At 38.3% G+C, this 25706-nt stretch overlaps 1 protein-coding gene across 1 annotated transcript in view; it reads left to right on the top strand.

Moving 5' to 3' along the window:
• DNAH14 (dynein axonemal heavy chain 14) overlaps nt 1–25706 on the top strand; it is a 400834-nt gene that overhangs the window by 184819 nt on the left and 190309 nt on the right. Inside the window, exons 27-34 of the mRNA XM_070474451.1 lie at nt 1717–1804; nt 4342–4595; nt 10253–10484; nt 11182–11235; nt 13408–13553; nt 14888–14956; nt 15798–15984; nt 16812–16888. Of these exons, the coding sequence (XP_070330552.1) occupies nt 1717–1804; nt 4342–4595; nt 10253–10484; nt 11182–11235; nt 13408–13553; nt 14888–14956; nt 15798–15984; nt 16812–16888 (1107 nt within the window). The remainder of the gene's footprint in view (nt 1–1716; nt 1805–4341; nt 4596–10252; nt 10485–11181; nt 11236–13407; nt 13554–14887; nt 14957–15797; nt 15985–16811; nt 16889–25706) is intronic.

The raw sequence follows: 25706 nt of genomic DNA, 5'->3' as shown, positions 1-25706 counted from the left end.
GCTTTCCCAGCCTACACTGCTCAGGCTCTCCTGGGGTACTGTCCAAAGCGGGCCCTGCGTTTTGTGCCCTTCCCAGGTCCAAGCAGCTCAGGTGACCAGGTGCTTGGCGCGCACACTGCCCCAGGTGGACCGTGTGTCTTAATCACCTCCCCAGTCCTGGCACTCGGTTTCCCAGGTGCGCCACGAGAGCACTGTCACAGGTGTGCCATGTGCCTCCTCTGGGGAGCTGATCTCCGGATGTGACCCTCCTGGCAGATGTCAACCGTCCAGGATCCCAGGAAGACTTGGTTAGCAACTGGGAGCCTGCTCACAGTTTGGTGGAGGATGCCGCCTCTGGGACCGAGATTGCCCCTTGCCTTCCGGCTCTAGCTGTCACTCGCCTGCCTCTCTGCCTCTGGTGGGGGAAGGGGCCGGTCCACAGCCAGCTAGCTCTCCTTTGGTATTCGCTCAATCCTTTGTTCTGTGAGTGGGTCAGGCTGCACCTTATGTTAGAGCTTTACACAGGAAAATTCTCTTTTTTTCTCTCTCTCTCTCTGGCTATCCCACAGTTTGGGTTGCTATCTCATGTTAGCTCCCTCAGATTGTCCTCAGGGCATTCAGGTCTGGTCCTTACCCTAAGCATGCAACCTGTGGCTTCCTGTCCAGCCCTGGCTAGCTGGTGGTGGACACAAGCGTCTGGGCTACTTCTCCGCTGTCAGTTGCGGCCAGGCACCTATTTTGTGGATTTTTTTTTTCTCCCATTTGTGTTGCCCTCTGAGTTTCCAAAAGTCCCCACAGATCCACTGGTGAAAAGGTGTCCTGCTGTTTGGAAACTTCTCCTCCTTCACGACTCCCTCCCCAGCACGGGTCTCCATCCCTAACTCTTTTGTGTCTCTTTTTGTCTTTTATATTTGTCCTACCTCCTTTCGAAGAGAATGGGCTGCCTTTCTGGGTGCCTGGTGTCCTTTGCCAGTGTTCAGAAAGTTGTTTTATGGAAGTTGCTCAGCAGTCAAATGATCTTTTGATGGATTTGTGGGGGAGAAAGTTGTTCTCCCTGTCCTATTCTTCCGCCATTTTAGGACCGCCCTCCCCTCTTCATTACTGTTAAAAGCTAAATTATAATTACTTTTTAAAGTTAAATGTAGGACTTTACTGTTAAAAATCACCTGATCATTTCAGTCCAATATTCAATTTTGTTGAAATCATTTCAAATACTGTTTTTACCATTGATAGTATTATAAATTCAAAGCTAATAGGTGTCATCTCCTAGTTAAATATAGTCCCAGGTGGCACTAGTGGTAAAGAACCTGCCTGCAAATGCAGGTAGACACGAGACACAGGTTAGATTCCTGGGTCGGGAACATCCTCTGGAGGAGGGCATTGCAACCCAGTCCAGTATTCTTGCCTGGAGAATCATATGGACAGAGGAGCCTGGTGGGCTATGGCCCATAGAGTCACAAAGAGTCACACTGAAGCAACTTAACATGCATGCACACCATCCCAGAAACTCAATGGTTTTATTGGAAATGTGCAGATGATATTAAAGAGGAATTTAAGGAATATGCATTATGCATGAATTAAAACTATTATCTCTGCTTTGTTATTTATATACCTAAATTAGAACAGAAAAGTCAGAGAGCCTAAAGGAAAATTCCTCTGTTATCTTATCATACTTAATCATTAAATGGCCACAATCAGTGATTAGATATAAATATTATAAATTTTTTTTGCTTATAGATTTGTAAGTCAAGGAGTTGATGACTGGTATTACCAACAGTTTTCCCTATGGGTGCTGTCTCATCCAGGACAAGTGGTACTCACTGTGGTAAGTAAATACTTCTTTGATGTTACTGGTATATGTAACTCTGAACTGCATCAAAAAATAAAATGGAGAGATGGTTGACTCAATTGACAGATATCTGACAAAGTAAATATTAGCAAAATGTTTATTAAGGAACATAAGTGATAGGTATATGGGTATTCATTTTATAATTTCCTCAACTTGTCCATGCTTTTAAAAATGTTCAGGATAAAATGTTGAAGGAATATAACTCATGAATTATTTTGTTGTTTGTTGTTCAGTCATGTCTGAATCTTTGTGACCCCATGGACTGGAATCCAGCAGACTCCTCAGTCCTCCACTGTCTCTGCAAGTTTGCTTAAACTTGTCCATTGAGCAAGTGATGCTATCCAATCATCTCATCCTCTGTTGCCCCCTTCTCCTCCTGCCAACAATCTTTCACAGCATTAGAGTCTTCTCCAATGAGTTGGCTTTTTGCATCAGATGGCCAAAATATTGGAGCTTCAACTTCAGCATCAGTACTTCCAATGAATATTCAGTGTTGATTTCCTTGTCTTTCACTTGACTGAATATTAATAAAGTACCCTCAGATCTTAAGTCAAGGACTTACTCAAGCTGTTGTTTATGAAGACAACAAAATTATAATTAATCAATATGCACATTTCTGCAGTTTACTAGGCATTCAAATAATCAAATCTGCTCTACTAAGAAAGGATATTTCCCAAACCCCTGGTCTTCCAAACATGCTTAATAATTAGAAGCTGTCAGTAATCTGTTTCCAAAAATATTTTATGATAGATTTCAACTTCACTCACTGAACATATTTTTTTTTCCCATGTCTGCCTTACCTACTGCAAATTACCCATCCTGGTATACAATTTACAACTTCCCTTCCTCTTGTAAACACTTCTACATATGTAACCTAACTAGGAACTATCTCTGAGTGGACACCTGTTGGGATAATAAAATGTTTACATGCAGTATCCACTAAGAGAATTTCAATATAGATTTAATCAAACTATAGTGCTGAGAAGTCCTCTATGTTTAGCTAAATAAATAGATAAAATCTAGTTCATAGTCATTTTTACCGTATCCAAACCTTCCCTCAGCCTACACTGAGGCAGCCTCAGAGGTGGTCTCAGCCCACTGGTTGCTGTCTCCTGAGGTTGTGAATCTTGAATAAATACCTCAGGTGTGACAGTACAGTGACTTTTGACCAGACTCTTCTGTGGCATGACCATGACTATGGTTCCTGATGCCTGGCCCAGATTCTTGCTTCTGCCTGCTTCCTAAGTCTCAGCTCTCACCTCCAGCTGATCTGCTATTAGAGGTCTACAACATGCTTTCGGGAAGTCAGAGTTAGTTTCTGTTGCATGCTGCCAAAACACTAATTGATACATCAAGTTTCCCATTTGGGTACACTAGATAAGTGTCTTGGAAAGAAAAAAAATCTCACCATTCTACATATTACCTCTATGCTAATTATTCTCATATTTATTTCTTCATAGCTCCTCTTGTGTATTTCTTGAGAGTGCTAAGTCACTTCAGTTGTGTCTGACTCTTTTTAAACCCATGCCAGGCTCCTCTGTCCATGGGGATTCTCCAGGCAGGAATACTGGAGTGGGTTGCCATGCCTTCCTCCAGGGGATCTTCCTGACCCAGGGTTGAAACCCACATCTTTATGACTCCTGCATTGGCAGGCAGGTTCTTCACCTGGGAAGCCCATGTATTTCTTAAGCACCTCAAATTCAGTATAACCCAAATGAATCCATTGTGTCCCTTCACCTACAGCATGCTGTTCCTTCAATAGGTATAATATCTTAGTGACTAGAATCACAATTCACCTAATTACAGGCCAGAAACCTATGAACCTCCTGACATATCTCCCTCCATTAAGTGCTAGGTCAATTTGACTTAAATCCAGTAGCCTTTTTAAAACTGCTCTGGTATGTATGGAAAAAGTGACAAAAGATGGATCAAATAATAGAAGTTATATAAAGTTCCTAAAAATTACAAACTTAACCTATTTCTGAGTCCCACTCAGAAAACAGAAGTAATTTAATCTTGGAATTATGATACCGTTATTACTGTCCCCAGGTTCTTACTTAGCCTAAGTGATGATAGATTAAGAATATAAAATTTAGAAAATATAAATGCTGGTGATAAATATGTTTCCATTTATTAAAGAATAAGGCTCCCACAAGCATTCATCAACGTTCAATCTCTAAGTGTCAAATGCATACAAATGTGTAAGCTCTCTTTTACACACATATGATGATTCATGCATAATACACACCACATATCATTGTTCAGTCTCAGTCGTGTCCGACTCTTTGCGACCCCATGGACAGCAGCATGCCAGACTTCCCTGTCCTTCACCATCTCCCAGAGCTTGCTCAAACTAATGTTCATTGAGTCGATGATGCCATCCAACCACCTTGTCCTCTGTTGTCCCTTTCTCCTCCTGCCTTCAGTCCACACCACACCACTCTTGAGAATATCTATTGTCATTTATAAAATTTATGCTTCAAAATTATTACTTTTGTATCTTATTTTTTCAGAGCAAGATCATATTTTATAACGATTGTATCAAAAGTTTTGTGAGTTCTCATCCAAAAAAAGAGGTGGAAAAAGTCCATGCTGGTATGATACATAGTCTAGAAGAGGTTGCAGAGTTGGTGGTGCTGGATACTCACAACTCTCGAGCAAAAGTTGTACTAGGGGCATTGCTTACCCTCTATGTTCACTGCAGAGACATAGTGAGAGATTTACTACTCAAAAGTATTTTCAATGCAGATGATTTTGAGTGGACAAGGTAGGTAGATCGAAATTACAACTCTAAATAAAGTAACTTCCCATATACCTATCTCAGGTAAGTTAATTCTCTACCTCGAATTTTGTCCGACCTGAGTTTTATCTCTCTGGGATTTATAGAAATTCTAAGCAAATTCCGCCAACTTGAGTACTTATTTCTGTGCTTTCTTCTTCCTCTTTTCCACTGTTCTTCTCCTTCATTTTAAGTTCTTTTTGTTTTTTCTTCCTGAATTGGCCACACTCCTCTTAGCTGCGTTTTCCCTTTTACCAATCAGGCAGAGGGCAGTTTTCAATGGGTAGTGAAAGAAGCTCTACCTCAAGCCTCTTCTTTCCCCCACGTGCTGTCAGTTCTGGGACAGACCAAGCTGGGAAACAAACCAGAGAACATTTCTAGCCAGTTCTCTAACTCAGAACTCCCTTCTTCCTAAAAAGTGCAAGTCGCTCAGTCATGTCCGACTCTTTGCAACCCTCATAGACAGTACAGTCCATGGAATTTTCCAGGCCAGAATACTGTAATGGGTAGCTATTCCATTCTCCAAATGAGCTTCCCAAGCCAGGTTTCCTGCATTGCAGGTGGACTCTTTACCAGCTGAGCCAACAGGGAAGCCCAAGAATACCTGAGTGGGTAGCCTAGCCCTTCTCCAGTGGATCTTCCCTACCCAGGGATTGAACTGGGGTCTCCTGCATTGCAGGTGGATTCTTTACCAGCTGAGCTACAGGGAAGCCCTTCTTCCTACCCAGGGGCAATAAGTAGATAGTCATATACATGTAGTATTTCATATACAAATATGAAAGTACAGAAAAACAGTGCCATTAATTTTGGTGAAGAAATAAAACATAAGATTCTTATAATAAATATAGTTTCAAACTTCTGAATTAATTTTTTTCCTAAGTTTCCTCTGTTCATAGGAAAACAACTGCCCTACCTGCATAAGATCCTTGATTCTCAATAAAAGTTTAATTTTATAAATTCTGTATTAGCATAAATTTCCTGATTTTAGGTATGACAATTTCCTTTAAACTCTAAGGAAAATAGAGTGGAAAGAAGCTGTTGCATTTGACTGGCACCACTGTCTACTATATTTTATCAGAATACTTTATATTTTATATGTATTTGCATGTTTGTATTACTGAAGTATAGCTGTATACACTCTTAATTGCTGAAGGAATATGTCTTGTCTGTGAGCCCTCATGCTGCATAAAGTTTAGCATGTCATTATTACTTTCTATTGACTCTCTTTAAAAGTGAAAACTAAAAGTGGAAGAGCATATACAGAAAAGTAAACTAGGAGAAAGAAGAGTCTATTAATAACAAGACTCTGAGTGTATCTATGATTCCAAAGGTATAGCTTCCATATAGTGTGCCTTGGTGTCCCATGGCACCATAGGGCACTCACAACCGTAAGACTTTTTAAACTTTTGAGAGACTATAAGGACACTATAAGATACTAGAGTTTCTTTGATGATTCAGTGATAAAAAATCTGCCTGCCAACGAAGGAGACACTAGTTCGATCCCTGAGTCAGGAAGATCCTTTGGAGAGGTAAATGGCAACCCACTCCAGTGTTCTTGCCTGGGAAATCCCATGAACCTGAGGAGCCTTGCAGGCTATAGACTGTGGGATCACAAAAGATTCAGACAGGACTTAGTGACTAAACAAACAAGGGATATATAACATCAGTAAGATACCCTGCTACTAACAGTTTGAAGCAGTTTACAATGTTAATATTAGATCATGCTACAACCTTTCAGTGACCTCTTATCTTTGCAAAGCTAAGTTTTTGGCAGTGACCCTGTTAAAAAAACAAGCACTGAATTAAAATTAATGTGGCACAGGAAGTAAGATTGGCATGATCCAATCTCATTTCAAAGTTTGAGAAATTATGCAGTGTACAACAGGTACACACAACCCTCCAGTTATTTAAGAATGAAATAAATATATTTTCTTTCAATTTATTTGTATAATTTAAAAAATTAAGCTACTATAAGTCATTAAGGCAAAAATTCTTCTTAAGCTGCTTTGGGCCTAAAAGTTAATAAAAGAAACTATGAAATATTTCTTTCAGCCTAGAGTAATCATGAAAAATTACTTATACACTACAGGTACAGTAAAAAATCTTTTCCTAAATTCATACAATATGGTCAATTAAGCTACAACAAAGGAGGTAAGAATACAGGTAAGAAGACAGTTTCATCAATAAGTGGTCTTGGAAAAACTCAACAGCTACATGGAAAAGAATGAAAATATAATATTTTCTCACACCTTATACAAAAAGTAAACTCAAAATGGATTAATGACCTAAATATATGACCTGAAACCATAAAACATCCAGAAGAAAGCACAGGCAGTATGCTTTTTTACATTGGTCTTAGCAATTTTTTGAATATATCTCCTCAGACAAGTGAAACAAAAACAAAAATAAACAAATGGGACCTAATCAAACTTAAAAGCTTTTGCAAAGCAAAGGAAACCATCCACCAAACAAAAAAACAGCATACTAAATGGGAGAAACTATTGGTAAATGATACATCTGATAAAGGGGTCAATATCCAAAGTATTAAAAAAAAACCTAATACAACTCAATATCAAAAAAGACAACCCAATTAAAAAATGGGCAGAGGACTTGAACAGATGTTTTTCCAAAAGAAATACAAATGGCCAACAGATGCATGAAAAGATGCTCAACATCACTAATCATGAGGGAAATGCAAATCAAAACCACAATGAGATATATCACACCTGCCAGAATAGCTACTGTCAAAAAGACAGCAAATAACAAGCATTGGTGAGTATGTGAAGAAATGGGAACCCTCATGCACTATTGATAGAAATAAAAATTGGTATAGCCATTCTGGAAAACAGTATGGAGGCTCCTCAAAAATTAAAAATAATTACCAATTATACCATGTATATTTATCTGAAGAAAATGAAAACACCATTTCAAAAGATACATGCACCCCAGCATTCACTGAAGCACTGTTTACAATAGCTAAGATATGGAAACTGCATAAATCCATCCACAGATAAATGGATAAAGATGTGCTATATACATGCAATGGAATCTTAATCATAAAAAATAATGAAATTTTGCCATTTATGTCAATATACATGAACCTGGAGGATATTAGGCTTAGTGAAATAAGAAATATAAATACTGTATATTTTCATTTATATGTGGAATCTAAAAAATAAATGAACAAATATAACCAAACAGAAACAGATTCATAGATACAGAGAACAAACTAGTCGTTACCAGAAGGTGGTTGTGATGAGAAGTGCAATAGAGGTAATGGAGATTAAGATGTACAAACTACTAGATATAAAATAATAAATTATGAGGATGTAATATACAGCAAAGAGAATACAGTAAATAGTAACTTTATATGGAGTATATTCTATAAAATTGTCACATTACTATGAAAGTGAAAGTCGCTCAGTCGTGTCTGACTCTTGGTATATAGAGTGTAGTCCATGGAATTCTCCAGGCCAGAATACTGGAGTGGGTAGCCTTTCCCTTCTCCAGGGGATCTCCCCAACCCAGGATCAAACCCAGATCTCCCACACTGCAGGTGGATTCTTTACAAGCTGAGTGACAAGGGAAGCCCAAGAGTACTGGAGTGGGTAGCCTATCCCTTCTCCAGAGGATCTTCCCGACCCAGGAATTGAAACAGGATCCCATGCATTGCAGGCAGATTCTTTACCGATGGAGCAGTGTGCACCTGATACTAATATAATATTGTAAGTCAACTACAATTGAAAAAATTCATTTCCTTCAATAGTGACTTTTCTGTCTTCATCTGAGACTTTGCAAGGTGGTAGTTTACAATTTTTTAAATTTTCTTTTTAATTTATTTTTTAAATGTACTCATTTTTATATGTCTATATAATCTGCTTTGATCTAGAAAGGATTTAAAAGGGTTTTATGAGGGATACACAAAATACTAGATGACAGCATAAACTAAGATATAAATGGGCCACCAATTTAACTCATAGTGGTTTCCATAAGAATGTAGTCCTGAACCACTGATGTAGTGTTTATAATGAATAATGTCTGAAACTACATTCTTATGGAAGCCATTAAAAACTTCATAGAGATGATTGTTATGTAAATCTTCCATTTATGCTGACCATCATACCAAAGTAGCATAATTCAACAAGGCCATTTTTCTCACAGGGAAGAGTGTTCATGTTTGTAATATTCCAAGTTCTAGTCAGTTCAGTTCAGTCACTCAGTCGTGTCCGACTCTTTGCGACCCCATGAATCACAGCATGCCAGGCCTCCCTGTCCATCACAAACTCCTGGAGTTTACTCAAACACGTGTCCATCGAGTCGGTGATGCCATCCAGCCATCTCATCCTCTGTTGTCCCCTTCTCCTCCTGCCTCCAATCCCTCCCAGCATTAGGGTCTTTTCCAATGAGTCAGCTCTTCTCATGAGGTGGCCAAAGTATTGGAGTTTCAGCTTCAGCATCAGTCCTTCCAATGAGCCCCCAGGACTGATCTGCTTTAGGATGGACTGGTTGGATCTCCTTGCAGTCCAAGGGGCTCTCAAGAGTCTTCTCCAACACTACAGTTCAAAAGCATCAATTATTCGGCGCTCAGCTTTCTTCACAGCCCAACTCTTACATCCATATGTGACCACTGGAAAAACCGTAGCCTTGACCAGATGGACCTTGTTGGCAAAGTAACGTCTCTGCTTTTTAATATGCTATCTATGTTGGTCATAACTTTCCTTCCAAGGAGTAAGCGTCTTTTAATTTCATGGCTGCAATCACCATCTGCAGTGATTTTGGAGCCCAAAAAAATAAAGTCTGACACTGTTTCCACTGTTTCCCCATCTATTTCCCATGAAGTGATGGGACCAGATGCCATGATCTAGTTTTCTGAATGTTGAGCTTTAAGCCAATTTTTTCACTCCTTCTTTCACTTTCATCAAGAGGCTTCTTAGTTCCTCTTCACTTTCTGCCATAAGGGTGGTGTCATCTGCATATCTGAGATTATTGATATTTCCCGGCAATCTTGATTCCAGATTGTGCCTCATCTAGCCCAGCATTTCTCATGATGTACTCTGCATAGAAGTTAAATAAGCAGGGTGACAATATACAGCCTTGACATACTCCTTTTCCTATTTGGAACCAGTCTGTTGTTCCACGTCCAGTTCTAACTGTTGCTTCCTGACCTGCATATAGGTTTCTCAAGAGGCAGGTCAGATGGTCTGGTATGCCAGTCTTTTTCAGAATTTACCACAGTTTATTGTGAACCACACAGTCAAAGGCTTTGGCATAGTCAATAAAGCAGAAATATATGTTTTTCTGGAACTTTCTTGCTTTTTTGATGATCCAGCGAATGTTGGCAATTTGATCTGTGGTTCCTCTGCCTTTTCTAAAACCAGCTTGAACATCTGGATTGAACCGAGGTCTCTTGCATTACAGGCAGATTTTTTATCATCTGAGCCGCCAGGGAAGCCCTTTCCCTGAATGGATAATCCCAAGTTCTAGTAGTTCCTGTCTAATAGAGCAATTGATGAATTATCCATTAGTCTTTTCATTTGATTTTTTGATGTTTTTAAATCAACATAATCTTAATATGTTTCTGCATGTGAAAAAAATTAAAAATCATTTTGCCCAAATAATACGATCATTTAAAATATTGTTTTCAGACATTTGCAATATAAATGGAATGAGAAACAAAAGTTGTGCTATGTATCTCAAGGAGATGCCAGCTTTACATATGGCTATGAGTACTTGGGCTGTACCCCAAGACTGGTGATTACACCTCTCACTGACAGATGCTGGCTAACTCTCACCGGAGCACTACACTTGAACTTAGGAGGTTGCCCTGCTGGTCCAGCTGGTACAGGAAAAACTGAGAGTGTTAAAGATCTAGCAAAAGTAAGTGGTTTCTATATCTAGAATAAAAACTTTTTTTTTTAGTCACACAAACTTTAAAAGTTATCTTAAGTTTACACCTTTCCTGTTGTTAAAGTATTCATAATATTTAGCAAACACATTAACACATTCATTAATTCATATATCATCATTTAATTTTGAATGTTTAATGTGTGCTGGGACTTAGGATCTTGGTAAGTCAACATAGTTGACTTGGACTATAATAACGAACTAACATCTATGTAAATGGTAGCTTGTCCCCCCTTCCTTTCCTGTAGAAGTGATTCATTTGTTTTGAGCTCCATACACAGATTTTTGCCTAGTCTTTGTGATTAACAGAAGTGTGTGTGTGTGTGTGTGTGTATGTGTGTGTGTGTGTGTAAGAAAAAGAGACAAAGAAGCAACTGATGAAAGCAAAGGGTATAGTTTATGATATTGCTGAAATGTTTTTTCTTAGTTTATTTGTTTATGTGTTTAAAAATAGGACCTTAAGCCTCCATGCACTAATCAACTAAACTATAACAGTATATGTGCGTTAATCCTATACTGAGTCTTGTGGATTTCTAAATTTGGTATAAACACCTTTGTATTGTAAAAATTTTCTTGAAAGAATAAGATATTTTATTACTCTGGAGGTTTTAAAATTAGTATTTTGTGTCATAATTCAATAAAATATTAAAATATCATTTTTGTTTCCCAGTCCTTAGGCAAACATTGTGTAGTCTTCAACTGTTTTGAGAATTTGGATTATAAGGTAAAGCTTATTCTTATATACTCAGAAAAAAACTATTGTACACATAAAAGAAATAATTCATTGAGGATTAAAAGAATAAGAAAAATATCTTAGCTCCAACTAATAAAAATTAAAAAAAATAAAAATAAAAATAAAATTCAGAATAGTAGTATTAGGGAAAGGTACTTTTACTTTTCACTTTATACCAGTCTGATAATTTTTGCTTGAGAATGTTGCATTATCATTTTTAATTAAATAATTTAAAATAAAAAAAAAAAGAAAAATATCTTAGACATTAAGTACTAATATAACTATAAATGCTATTCTTTTAAACTAACAAGAGAAATTTTAAATGTAATTGAAACTTAAAACATTACACAGCTTACCTTTATTCAGCTGAACCTCTTCTTAAGACAGAGATTTTCCAATGTTTTGACAGGGAGGATCTTTTCAAACAAAATTGGTATGAAACATGATTATATAAAAAATTAAGAGTACTGCTTCAGTAATACAAATTTACATATTCTAACCTATACTTTTATTTACTGAATATAAAGAACAATGAGGCTACTGTGAGTAACACAAAAATTTGAGTCAGAGGTTATATAAGTGATTACAAGTTTAGGTCAGACTTATTTTGTTTTGGTTGCATACTATCTAAGATATATCTCATAGCATTCTTAAATATTTATAAAAATGTCACATACATCTGTGCCTATCACAAATTTCCTTAGTTTCAAAACACCCCAATTTATTTCATTTTTCAACTTAAGCCCAAACCTTTTACATTTTGCTGAGATCCTACATGTCCATTATGCATTCACCGGCACATTAAAAATATCAATAAATATAAATAAGCTGATTGAGCTATTATTCTTAAAACACTTACCAAATAGCCTCTCTCTCCTCCCTGGAAACTACCTTTACTGGGGCTCTGCAGGAGTGGACTAGGGTAAGGTGAGTGACGCTCTTACCTGCTAAGCAAAGTTCAATGAGGAGCCAAAATGCTTGGTCATCAAGATAAATAGTATTTTAGTGCAGTGTATTTTTTAAAGAATCAAGGTAAATGCCCCCCCAAAAGCGTGATAAACAGAATATCAAAATTTTAGATAAAGACAGGATCTGATTGCTGCAGTCAGTGGGAGGAACCAACTTTTTCAGGCTTCTGAGTCAGAGGGGCTCTCTCCGATTCTCACATCTTGCCCCACTGCAGCACCTAACAAAAGCTCCTCTTAGAGTTCGAGCATTCCTCAACAGGTGTTCAGTCCACAGACACTTTATCTGGCTTGTTTCACTGTATAACATTTACAGATCAACAGATTTCAACACAGATTTTCAGTCTTTTACAAGGACACTGGAGGATCTAGCCACCCTGGGCCTGCCATTGTAAATGGCAGAAGCAGAGTTAAGAGCTGCTTGCGTTTGCTGTCCCTACTCCAGTCTGGCCCCAATCTTCCACTCCACGAAGATCCCCTGAAGAAGTGAAAAAAATCCCATAGACAGAGGAGCCTGACGAGCTACAGACCATGGAGTTGCAAAAGAGTTAGACACAACTTAATGACTAAACATCAACTGTCTGCATTACTACCAGGCATTGACCACTAAACCCTGAGTCTTGGCCAGACCTAGAAAGGGGAACTCTTCCAATCATCTGCCGGAAAACTGTACTGAAGACTTTTACTGCCAGTGCGTGGTTCTGAGAACATGGCATCCAGGCGATTGCTCAGTTACGCGAATGTGAATTGTGCTTCTACTTTCTCACTCTTGTGAGCATCAGTTTGCTGCTGCTGTGTTTAAACTTATAGGGCTTTCCCGGTGGCTCAGCAGTAAAGAATCTGCCTGCAATATAGAAGACTAGGGTTCCGTCCCTCATTTGGGAAGTTCCCCTGGAGGAGGAAATGGTAACCCACTCCAGAATTCTTGCCTGGCTGGCTACAGACCATAGGGTCATAGTCAGACAAGACTGAAGCGACTTAGCATGCACACACGTTAAGACTTTTACAGGAGACAGGCAGAGTAGTTGAGTGGTCTTAGAGCCTAAATACTACTGCTTTTAGCCCTACAAAAATGCTTGAGAGGGAGACGTGCAAACAGTGTTTGCTTGGTTTGGGTAAAATGGGAAGAACTTGCAGAAATTAATGTCCCAGTAAAAATGCTCACCTAAATAATAATTTCATTAATCATTTTTTTAAGATAATGGGGAAATTCTTCTTTGGACTGGTTGAGACAGGAGCTTGGTGTTGTTTCGATGAATTCAATCGAATTGATGTGGAAGTTCTCTCTGTGATTGCCTCACAGATGCTAACAATTAAGGCAGCAAAAGACAGCTATTCTGTCAGGTATTTACTAAATGTGTTTATACTTTGGGAATGGAAATTTGATGTACACTTACTGCTTAATTATTATTTAATATTTTTTCTACCAAAAGTGTTTGGGTTTGTTTCTTTTGTTTTCCTAAGCACACACCAAAAGGAATGGCACTTAACTTGAATGTTTCCTTTGTTTGGAAAATAATACGAAAATATGAGTAGTTAGCTTGCAGACCCTTTCCCAAGCTTGGAACAGTAGCCTTGGCTAGCAGGAAAAGGAAGCAAATATGTTCTAATTACTTTTCTTTTTGAGTTTAAATTCTCTTAGTACCTATTCACTTGATGATATTTCATTTGAAGAAATCAAAGGGTTTTTTTCTTTAATTCTACATATTAAAAAAAAAAAACAAGGTTATACTGACCACACACAGGAATCCTGTCATTCCATTACTCTGGATTAATATACTTTTATTTTAAAAATCCTTTAATAACAATATTTGTATGTTAGGATTACTAATGTATACTAATCCAAGCAAAATTTTTTTCTTTTCAGATAAATTTAGGAACTTACATGATTTACCTTTTTGAGCATACTTGGATTTGTGGGTTTAAAATTTCAATTGCAATCTAATAATTCTAACTCAAGCTAATGGGCACTCACTTCTGGCATTACTCTCAATGTTATGAGGCTTCACAAGTCTGTGGATATAACTAGGATTACAATAATTCACACTTCACCAATTCTTCATCACATCTCAGCTTCTGCAAAGTTTTCCTCATTTGTGTCTAGACAGTCCTTAGGTTTCGTCCCAGTTGTTCTTCCATTCCTGTTTGACCACCTTCATCAGTTCAGCTGTCCATAAAATCACTAGGGGATTTCTCTCCATTGTCTCTTCTTCTGGTGCCAGAGGTATGACACTATTCATGCCAAGGTTCTACTTCACGGTGTCCCCGGAATTATTTAATTGGGTGTTGGGAAGTGGGCTGTGTTTCATTTTAAAGCAAGAACTCTACTGAGGCTACTCTGGGTTCCACTGTGTCATCCAGGCAGAGCTTTATGTCTCCTCAGATCCTCTTCTGTGTGTAAGTCAGTTCATTCAGATGGGTACCCTCTTGCCTTGAGCCCCACCAAACTCTCCAGACATCATCAGACGTGATCAAATAAGTCTGAATCCCAGCAGAGCTCATGATTTAGCATAAAAAACCTCTTCTTTCCCTTCCTACAGTTTTTTTTTCCAGCATGTTGTGTTTGGATTTAATTGTAACACAGTCTCAGGAAGTTTTGCAAACTCCTTTGTAGTTTTAAGATATTTTGGCTTACAGAAAGCAGTTGTCTTAATGAGGAATACTGTAATATCTTGTAGGTTTGTACTGGAAGGAAAAGAAATTCGTATAAATATGTCTTGTGCAGTATTTGTCACCCTAAATCCTGGGTAAGTACCAGTTACATCTGTGGTAGGAGTTCAGTGCAGTCGCTCAATCATGTCCAATTCTTCATGACCCCATGGACTACAGCACACCAGGCTTCCCTGTCCATCACCGACTCCCGGAGCTTACTCAAACTTATGTCCATCGAATCAGTGATGCCATCCAACCATCTCATCCTCTGTCGTCCTCTTCTACTCCTGCCTTCAATCTTTCCCAGCATCAGGGTCTTTTCTAATGAGTCAGTTCTTTGCATCAGGTGCCAAAGTAGTAGGAATGGACACAGGCAAAAATCCTGTTTTTTAATCTTATCTATAGACAGAGTTGACTGACACTGTATATCCATCACTCACCCTCCACCATGCCTCTGAACCCCTCCACTGCCCACACCATTTATAAGCACTACAGCTCTGTATTTGTCCATATGGATGATATCACACTAAGCTTCTGACCAAGGGAACTTTCCTCTTTATGAATAGCCAGAGAGAAATGAAAAGGTTGGTACTCTGTCACAAAGAGGACATAGGCAGAAAAGCTAATGAAAGTAGCAGGAGTAACAGTATGGTAGTTTACAGGGAGTGGAGACTGGGCAGACTCAAGAGAATGTTGATGGAATCAGGGAACTGATGTGAGGTAAACTGTGGGAGGAGGCACAGGAAGAAAAGAACATACGCTAGCAAGCTCTGTGAGTTAAAAGCACAGTAGAAACCATCTTGTAAACTTTTTGTTTTCAGATAAAGGTCACATAGAAAGACAATAGAATTACTATTTGGGAGAAATTTATGTGCTCTCATTTGAAAAACTGAAGTATGATGTTTTCTGTTTCTTTGTTTTTCTTATCCTCTTAAGATACAAAGGTCGAGTGGAACTCCCAGATAACTTAAAATCTCTGTTTCGCCCAGTGGCAATGATGGCTCCCCATTATCAAATGATTGCTGAAGTAATGCTATTTTCTGTTGGTTTCAAATCTGCAAAATTACTTTCTGGAAAGCTAGTTAACATTTATGAATTAGCTAGCAAGCAACTCTCGCAACAGGTAACAAACTGTTTTTATCAAAGTAAAGGTGATTACATGAAGCATTAAATGATAACTTTTCAGGTATTAATCCAAGAATGACCTGGAACTAAAATTCCTATCAGCATATCAAGTCCATGCAACTTGTGTATAAGGCAATATGTAAATCAAAGTTCTAAACTTTCCTTGGGATCTGATCTGGAGAGAGCAGTCAAGTAGCTCTAATTTTAAATTATAGGCTACCTTCTCCATGCAAGGAAGATTACATCTAGAGCAGTTGTTTTCAAACTTTATAGTGCATCAGAATAATTTGCAGGACTTTTTAAAACATAAATTGCTGGACCTTACCACCAACTTTCTAATTGTCTGAGGTGGGACTTGAGGGTTTACATTTCTAACAAGTTTTCAAGTGTTCATGATGCTGCTAGTCTGAATACCCCACTATGAAAATTTTTGTTCTAGGACATGCCAACTTTATGCTTATTTATAACCCAGAATGGTTTCGGCAGCTAACCAGATTATCTCCAAAGCGTTCATTTTTATAATATATTCTTTAAATCCAGCTCTCCATTTTAGAGAAAACTTAACTCAGATAATGATTTTTTAACTCCTTTGAAACTTTTTAATCTTTTTTTTTTTTTTCTTTGAGAAGGAGACTTTTAGAAGGATGAGTTTGGGAAAGAAGTGAGAACATTAGAACCAAAACTGAGGGTTTCTTGAATTCATAACACCATTTCTCTTCATAGCATAGATGAATAGTGATTTAACAGTATACTATATGCATTTATTTCCAAGTTGTTCATTTTTTTCCAGAAACTTAATAACTAAAATATTTTAATATTTGATAGGACCATTACGATTTTGGCCTGAGGTCTCTGAAGACAGTTTTAGTGATGGCTGGGAAGAAGAAACGGGAGCTTAAATGGTCAGTTGAATTTTGAATTGAGTGTAGATCAAAAGGGAGTTACACAATACTGGGAAAATACTGTGTGAAATTTTAAGTAATGACAACAAGATAAAATAATTCTGAGCTCCCAGACTCGCAATCTAGAAGCCATAAAAGAAATAATTTATAATAGTCAAAAATTACTTTTTGTGAAGTCAAAAAACAAATGAAAAACTAGAGTAAAGATATATGCAGCTCCTGTTGCAGTTAAATAACTCATCCTGTTAGTATATAAAGATTTCTAGAAAACTAGGGGAAAAACAGTCATATAGAAAAATGGACAAAGGAAATCAACAGCCAGTTCTCAGAAAAAAGAGACATAAAAGTCCTTTAAATATATGAAAATACACTCAACCCCACCCATAATGAGAAAAATGCACATTACAGTTACACTGAAAATTGTTTCTCACTTATCAGATGGGCAAAAATTTTTAAGTTTTCAGAACTTTGTACTGGGGAGACTAAATGGAAGCAGGCATTCCTTTTTGTTATTGGCAAGGTGTGTACTTTTTGTATTGGCTTGATTTGGGACTATATTCATGTATCACCTATTAAATTTTTTTTAATATGTTACAAAAGGACATATCAATATAATATTTACATGAAAATTTTAAACAATGTTATGGATTGTTTACAGGTACAGTAAAAAGTACAAAATGTTTCGTGGGAGGAGAACACTATAGGGATAGGCTCTAGCTCTATTGTAATATTTCACTTCCTAAATAAAAGAACTGTAGTATATCTTGCAAAATGGCCTGTATGGTATAGATGGAATGTAAATAGGTGTCTATTATGAAATGTCTTATAATTTTATAAAATTAAAGATAAACAGTACCAAGTATCAGCTCCCTGATGTCCTCATGTCCTTAGTTGTATTTTTTTTTTTTTTTTTTTTTGCCACACCATGCAGCCTGTGTAATCTCAGTTCCATGACCAGGGATTAAACCCAGGCCACAGCAGTAAAAGCCCAGAGTCCTAAACACTAGGACAGGGAACTCTCAAGTCCTCAGTCTTTATTATATTCACTTAATTATGTGTGTGAATAAATATTCCAGGGATAGTGGTACTCTTCTCATTTCAAAGTCCTTCATTGTTCTCTGCAAATCACAGAAAAGTAGAAGTTCTCACCGCCGCCTGCTATTGGAGTTCCCATTTCCAGTGTCCTCTCTGTCTGTCTCCTGCCACTGAAAGTAGCTCTCTTCTCTCTGTTGCAAGGGTAGCAGCCATCCTTCTTTGATTCTTCCAAAGCTTCACACACATGATGTGATTAAGTGAAGCTGACTCTGTTATGAAAAGAACTGGGGAATTTTTTTTATTCTTTTGTCAGAGGAAAGCACAGTGAACAATTTAAAAATGAATATTAGGAGGGAGGAACTAAGATGGCGGAGGAATAGGATGGGGAAAACACTTTCTCCCCTACAAATTCATCGAAAGAACATTTGAACGCTGAGCAAACTCCACAAAACAACTTCTGATCGCTAGCAGAGGACATCAGGTGCCCAGAAAAGCAGCCCATTGTCTTCAAAAGGAAGTAGGACAAAATATAAAAGAGAAAAAGAGAGACAAAAGAGCTAGGGACGGAGAGCCGTCCCGGGAAGGGAGGCGTAATAGAGGAAGTCTCCAAACACCAGGAAACCCTCTCACTGGCGGGTCTGGGAGAAGTTTTCGAATCTCAGAGGGCAACCTGACTGGGAGGAAAAATAAATAAAACCCACATATTACATACCTAAAAGAAACTCCCAGCGGAAAAGTACCCCAGACGCTCGCATCCGCCACCAGCAAGTGGGGGCTGAATGGAGAGGAGCGGGCGGCATTGCTTAGGGTAAGGACCGGGCCTGAATGCCCTGAGGGCAATCGGAGGGAGCTATCATGATATAGCAACTTAAACTGTGGGACAGCAAGAGAGAGAGAGGAGATTAACTGGCGAAAACTGCCAACTGAACACACTTTGCCAGCCCGTTTGCAGAACAAAGGAAGGACTGAGCAATTCCAGAGAAGAGCTAGCCAGCTGTGAACCGGCCCATCCCCGGCAGGAGGCAAGGGGGAGGGGAAAGGGGTAAACTCAGCCCCAGAGAGGGCACCCCGTACCAAACTGCAAACAGGCTCCCAGTTTCTAACCAAAGACTTCCTGAGATTCTGGATGGTTGACATTTGCCGGGAGGGTCGCGGCTAGAGACCAGCTCCCCAGAACAGTCACAAGGTGCACCCAACCGGTGCGCACAGAAACTGAGGCTGGGACCACAGAGGGGAGAAGATGCACCGCACCCAGGGAGAGTGCGCTTGTCAAGCTCCTGGCTGCCTGAGCTGCTCGGGCTGGGAAGGCACAAAACGCAGGCCCAACCGAGTCTGTGCTTTTGTGGAGTACCCGAAAACTGGAACCTGAGCGGCTTAGGCCTGGGAAGTGCACGCAACTCAGGGCCCGCTCTCTATAGAGCAGCCTGGAGCCTGAGCAGTGTAGACGGGGAAAGCACACACGCCAGAGCAGGGGCAAACCCAGCGTGGCCAGAACAGTGCGAGTGCTCCCCACACACGCCAGTGACATTTGTCTGCAGTGCACCTCCCTCCCCACAGCACGACTGAACAAGCGAACCTAAACAAGAGACCACTTCTGCCCGCATGTGTCAGGGTGGAAATTAGACACTGAGGAGACTGGCAAACAAGCCAAAGAAACAAAGGGAACTGCTCCAGAAGTGACAGGTGCAACAGATTAAAATCCCTGTAGTTAACACCAACTACACTGGAAGGGGCCTATAGATATTGAGAAGTGTAAGCTGGAACAAGGAGCTATCTGAAACTGAACCGAACCCACACTGACCACAACAGCTCCAGAGAAATTCCTAGATATATTTTTACTATTTTTTAATTGAAAAAAATTTTTTTCTTTTCTTTTCTTTTAAAATTCCCTATTACTCCTCTATTACTCCTTAATTTTCATTTTCATATATTTTTGCTATTTTTTTAATTAAAAATTTTTTTTCTTTATGTTTTTCTTTTATTTTAAAGTCCTCTATTACTCCTTAATTTTCATTTTCATTTCACTATAACCTTGCAAAAAAAAGAAAAGACCCTATTTTTAAAGTGAACTTCATATATATTTCTTAAATTTTTTGTGTTTTTGCTTTTGTTTTCAATATTGTATTTTTAAGAGTCTAACCTCTACTCTAGATTTTTAATCTTTGTTTCTCAGTATTTGATATCAATTTTGGACATTTCAGAATCCAATATTCACTACCCATTTTTACTCAGGAGTGTGATGATTACTCTCTTCCCCTTTTGACTCACTTTTTTCTTCCCCAGATCACCTCTATTTCCTCCCTCCCTCTTCTCTTCTTAATCCAATTCTGTGAATCTCTGTGGGTGTTCTGGGCTACAGAGAACACTTAAGGAACAGAGTACTGTGTAGATTTGTCTGTCTCCTCTTGAGTCCCCCCTTTTCTCCTCCTGCTCATCTCTATCTCCTTCCTCCCTCTCCTCTTCTTTATGTAACTCTGTGTGTGCGAAACTCTGTAGGTGTCCCTCACTGTGGAGAATCTTTTCACCATTAACCGAGAAGTTTTATTATCAGTGCTGTATAGTTGGAGAAGTCTTGAGGCTACTGGAAGAATGACACTGAAATCCAGAGGCAGGAAACTTAAGCCCCAAAACTAGAACACCAGAAAACTCCTGACTGCAGGGAACATTAAGTAATAAGAGATCATCCAAAAGCCTCCACACCCACACTGAAACCAACCACCACCCAAGATACAATAAGTTCCAGAGAAAGACATACCACACAAATTCTCCAGTGATGCAGGAACATAGCCCTTAGCATCAACATAAAGGCTGCCCAAAGTCACACCAAACACTTAGACCCATCTCAAAACTCATTACTGGGCACTCCATTGCACTCCAGAGAGAAGAAATCCAGTTCCATGCACCAGAACACCGACGCAAGGCAAAACACACCAAGACACATATTAATCAAATTAACAAAGATCAAGCACAAAGAACAAATATTAAAAGCAGCAAGGGAAAAACAACAAATAACACACAAAGGGATTCCCATAAGGATAACAGCTGATCTATCAATAGAAACTCTTCAGGCCAAAAGGGAATGGCAGGACATACTAAAGTAATAAAAGAGAATAACCTACAACCCAGATTACTGTACCCAGCAAGGATCTCATGCAGATATGAAGGAGAATTCAAAAGCTTTACAGATAAGCAAAAGCTGAGAGAATTCACCACCAAACCAGCTTTTCTACAAATGCTAAAGGATCTTCTCTGACAGGAAACACAGAAAGGTTGTATAAACACGAACCCCAAAACACAAAGTAAATGGCAATGGGACCATACCTATCAATAATTACCTTAAATGTAAACGGGTTGAATGCCCCAACCAAAAGACAAAGACTGGCCGAATGGATACAAAACCAAGACCCCTATATATGCTGTCTACAAGAGACCCACCTGAAAACAAGGGACACATACAGACTGAAAGTGAAGGGCTGGAAAAAAATATTGCACACAAACGGAGAACAAAAGAAAGCAGGAGTCGCAATACTCATATCAGATAAAATAGACTTTCAAATAAAGGCTGTGAAAAGAGACAAGGACACTACATAATGATTAAAGGATAACTGCAAGAAGAAGACATAACAATTATAAACATATATGCACCCAACATAGGAGCACTGCAATATGTAAGGCAAATGCTAAGAGAATGAAGGGGGAAATTAACAATAACACAATAATAGTGGGAGACTTTAATACCCCACTCACACCTATGGATAGATCAACTAAACAGAAAATTAACAAGGAAATACAAACTTTAAATGACACAATGGACCAGCTAGACCTAATTGATATCTATAGGACATTTCACCCCAAAACAATCAATTTCACCTTTTTCTCAAGTGCACACGGAACCTTCTCCAGAATAGATCACATCCTGGGCCATAAATCTAGCCTTGGTAAATTCAAGAAAATTGAAATCATTCCAGTCATCTTTTCTGACCACAATGCAGTAAGATTAGATCTCAATTACAGGAAAAAAAAAACTATTAAAAATTCAAACATATGGAGGCTAAATAACACGCTTCTGAATAACCAACAAATCATAGAAGAAATAAAAATAGAAATCAAAATATGCATAGAAACAAATGAAAGTGAAAACACAACAACCCAAAACCTATGGGACACTGTAAAAGTAGTGCTAAGGGGAAGTTTCATAGCATTACAGGCTTACCTCAAGAAACAAGAAAAAAAAAAAAGTCAAATAAATAACCTAACTCTACACCTAAAGCAACTAGAGAAGGAAGAAATGAAGAACCCCAGGGTTTGTAGAAGGAAAGAAATCATAAAAATTAGGGCAGAAATAAATGCAAAAGAAACAAAAGAGACCAGAGCAAAAATCAACAAAGCTTAAAGCTGGTTTTTTGAAAAGATAAACAAAATTGACAACCATTAGCCAGATTCATTAAGAAACAAAGGGAGAAGAACCAAATCAACAAAATTATAAATGAAAATGGAGAGATCACAACAGACAACACTGAAATACAAAGGATCATAAGAGACTACTACCAGCAGCTCTATGCCAATAAAATGGACAACTTGGAAGAAATGGAAAAATTCTTAGAAAAGTATAACTTTCCAAAACTGAACCAGGAGGAAATAGAAGATCTTAACAGACCCATCACAAGCACAGAAATCAAAACTGTAATCAGAAATCTTCCAGCAAACAAAAGCCCAGGACCAGATGGCTTCACAGCTGAATTCTACCAAAAATTTAGAGAAGAGCTAACACCTATCTTACTCAAACTCTTCCAGAAAATTGCAGAAGAAGGTAAACTTCCAAACTCATTCTATGAGTCACCCTAATTCGAAAACCAGACAAAGATGCCACAAAAAAAGAAAACTACAGGACAATATCACTGATGAACATAGATGCAAAAATCCTTAACAAAATTCTAGCAAACAGAATCCAACAACATATTTAAAAGATCATACATCATGACCAAATGGGCTTTATCCCAGGAATCAAGGATTCTTTAATATCCACAAATCAATCAATATAATAGACCACATTAACAAATTGAAGGATAAAAACCATATGATTATCTCAATAGATGCAGAAAAAGCCTTTGACAAAATTCAACATCCATTTATGATAAAAACTCTCCAGAAAGCAGGAATAGAAGGAACATACCTCAACATAATAAAAGCTATATGTGACAAACCCACAGCAAACATTATCCTCAATGGTGAAAAATTGAAAGCATTTCCCCTAAAATCAGGAACAAGACAAGGGTGCCCACTCTCACCACTACTATTCAACATAGTTTTGGAAGTGTTGGCCACAGCAATCAGAGCAGAAAAAGAAGTAAAAGGAATCCAGATAGGAAAAGAAGAAATGAAGCTCTCATTGTTTGCAGATGACATGATCCTCTACATAGAAAACCCTAAAGACTCTACCAGAAAATTACTAGAGCTAATCAATGAATATTGTAAAGTTGCAGGATATAAAATTAACACACAGAAATCCCTTGCATTCCTATACACTTAACAGTGAGAAAACAGAGGAATTAAGGAAACAATACCATTCACCATTGCAACAAAAAGAATAAAATACTTAAGAGCATATCTACCTAAAGAAACAAAAGACCTATACATAGAAAACTATAAAACACTGATGAAAGAAATCAAAGAGGACACAAATAGATGGAGAAATATACCGTGTTCATGGATTGGAAGAATCAATATTGTGAAAACGAGTATACTACCCAAAGCAATCTATAGATTCAATGCAATCCCTATCAAGCTACCAACCGTATTCTTCACAGAACTAGAACAAAGAATTTCACAATATGTATGGAAATAGAAGAAAAAAAAAACTCGAATAGCCAAAGCAATCTTGAGAAAGAAGAATGGAACTGGAGGAATCAAGCTACCTGACTTCAGGCTCTACTACAAAGCCACAGTCATCAAGACAGTATGGTACTGGCACAAAGACAGAAATATAGATCAACGGAACAAAATAGAAAGCCCGGACATAATCCACATACCTACGGACACTTTATCTTTGACAAAGGAGGCAAGAATATACAATGGAAAAAAGACAGCCTCTTTAACAAGTGGTGCTGGGAAAACTGGTCAACCACTTGTAAAAGAATGAAACTAGAACATTCTCTAACACCATACACAAAAATAAACTCAAAATGGATTAAAGATCTAAATGTAAGACCAGAAACTATAAAACTCCTAAAGAACATAGGCAAAACACTCTCCAACATAAATCACAGCAAGATCCTCTATGACACACCTCCCAGAATATTGGAAATAAAAGCAAAAATAAACAAATGGGACCTAATTAAACTTAAAAGCTTTTGCACAACAAAGGAAACTATAAGCAAGGTGAAAAGACAGCCTTCAAAATGGGAGAAAATAATAGCAAATGAAGAAACAGACAAAGGATTAATCTCAAAAATATACAAGCAACTCCTGCAGCTCAATTCCAGAAAAACGAATGACCCAATCAAAAAATGGGCCAAAGATCTAAACAGACATGTCTCCAAAGAAGACATACAGATGGCTAACAAACACATGAAAAAATGCTCAACATCACTCATTATCAGAGAAATGCAAATCAAAACCACAATGGGGTGCCACCTCATGCCAGTCAGAATGACTGCTATCAGAAAGTCTACAAACAATAAATGCTGGAGAGGCTGTGGATTAAAGGGAACCCTCTCACACTGTTGGTGGGAATGCAAACTAGTACAGCCACTATGGAGAACAGTGTGGAGATTCCTTTAACAACTGAAAATAGAACTGTCATACGACCCAGCAATCCCACTGCTGGGCATACACACCGAAGAAACCAGAATTGAAAGAGACAGAGGTCTGAGACCAAAGTTGTGGACAGACCTGCTGTCCTTCTAGAGTCTCTCGGGAGATTCAGTTCCTTTCCTCTTTTAGCTTCTGGTGGTTGCCAGCATTCCTTGGTGGAAGGTCACATCACCCCAATCTCTGCCTCCATCTTCACATCACCTTCTCAACTGTATGTCTCTGTCTCCTCTTTTATTAGGAACATGTGACTACACTTAGACCTGAATGATTCAGGATAAACTTCTTTCATAATTCTTAACTCAGTTAGGTCTTCTGCCCTATCAGATAATATTCACAGAGTTCCAGGGATTAGGAAGTGAATATATTGGCGGATTTGGGAAGGGTAGGGAAGAGGGGGGAATTTTTCTGCCTGCCACAATCAGCCTTATCTGTTTTTCTTTAAATATCCCCTTTTGTTTAGAAAATAAACTGTAAAACTTACCACAGTACTGGGCTGCAAAATGTCTTAACTAATTCCAAACAACTGGTATCATGAAAACAATCAAAACGGTCTCTTTTTTTTTTTTGTATACCACATGTATACACATGTATCTTTTGTATACCACATGTATCTTTTTTTTTGTATAATTTTAATGAAAAACATGGTATTGTAACAATTATATCATATTTTATATAAACTATTATCTGTCCTTGATGGACATGGGTTTGGGTGGACTCTGGGAGTTGGTGATGGACAGGGAAGCCTGGTGTGCTGTGGTTCATGGGGTCGCAAAGAGTCAGACATGACTGAGAGACTGAACTGAACTGAACTGTCTATATCTAATAGTTACTCCCCAGCCAGACATACTGTTATCCCTATTTTGAAAATTTCTTTCAATATAAAGCAATATTTGTCTTGAGAAAAAAGTGGTAAAAGTCAAGGTTATTTACCAGATCCCCAGCAGGGAAGTGTGGGACCCTTTCTATCTCT

This window comes from Odocoileus virginianus, chromosome 11 (assembly GCF_023699985.2).
Source record: "Odocoileus virginianus isolate 20LAN1187 ecotype Illinois chromosome 11, Ovbor_1.2, whole genome shotgun sequence".
NCBI classification, from domain to species: domain Eukaryota; kingdom Metazoa; phylum Chordata; class Mammalia; order Artiodactyla; family Cervidae; genus Odocoileus; species Odocoileus virginianus.
Note: the sequence above shows the minus strand (reverse complement) of the source record. Positions and strands in the feature narration are given on the sequence as shown.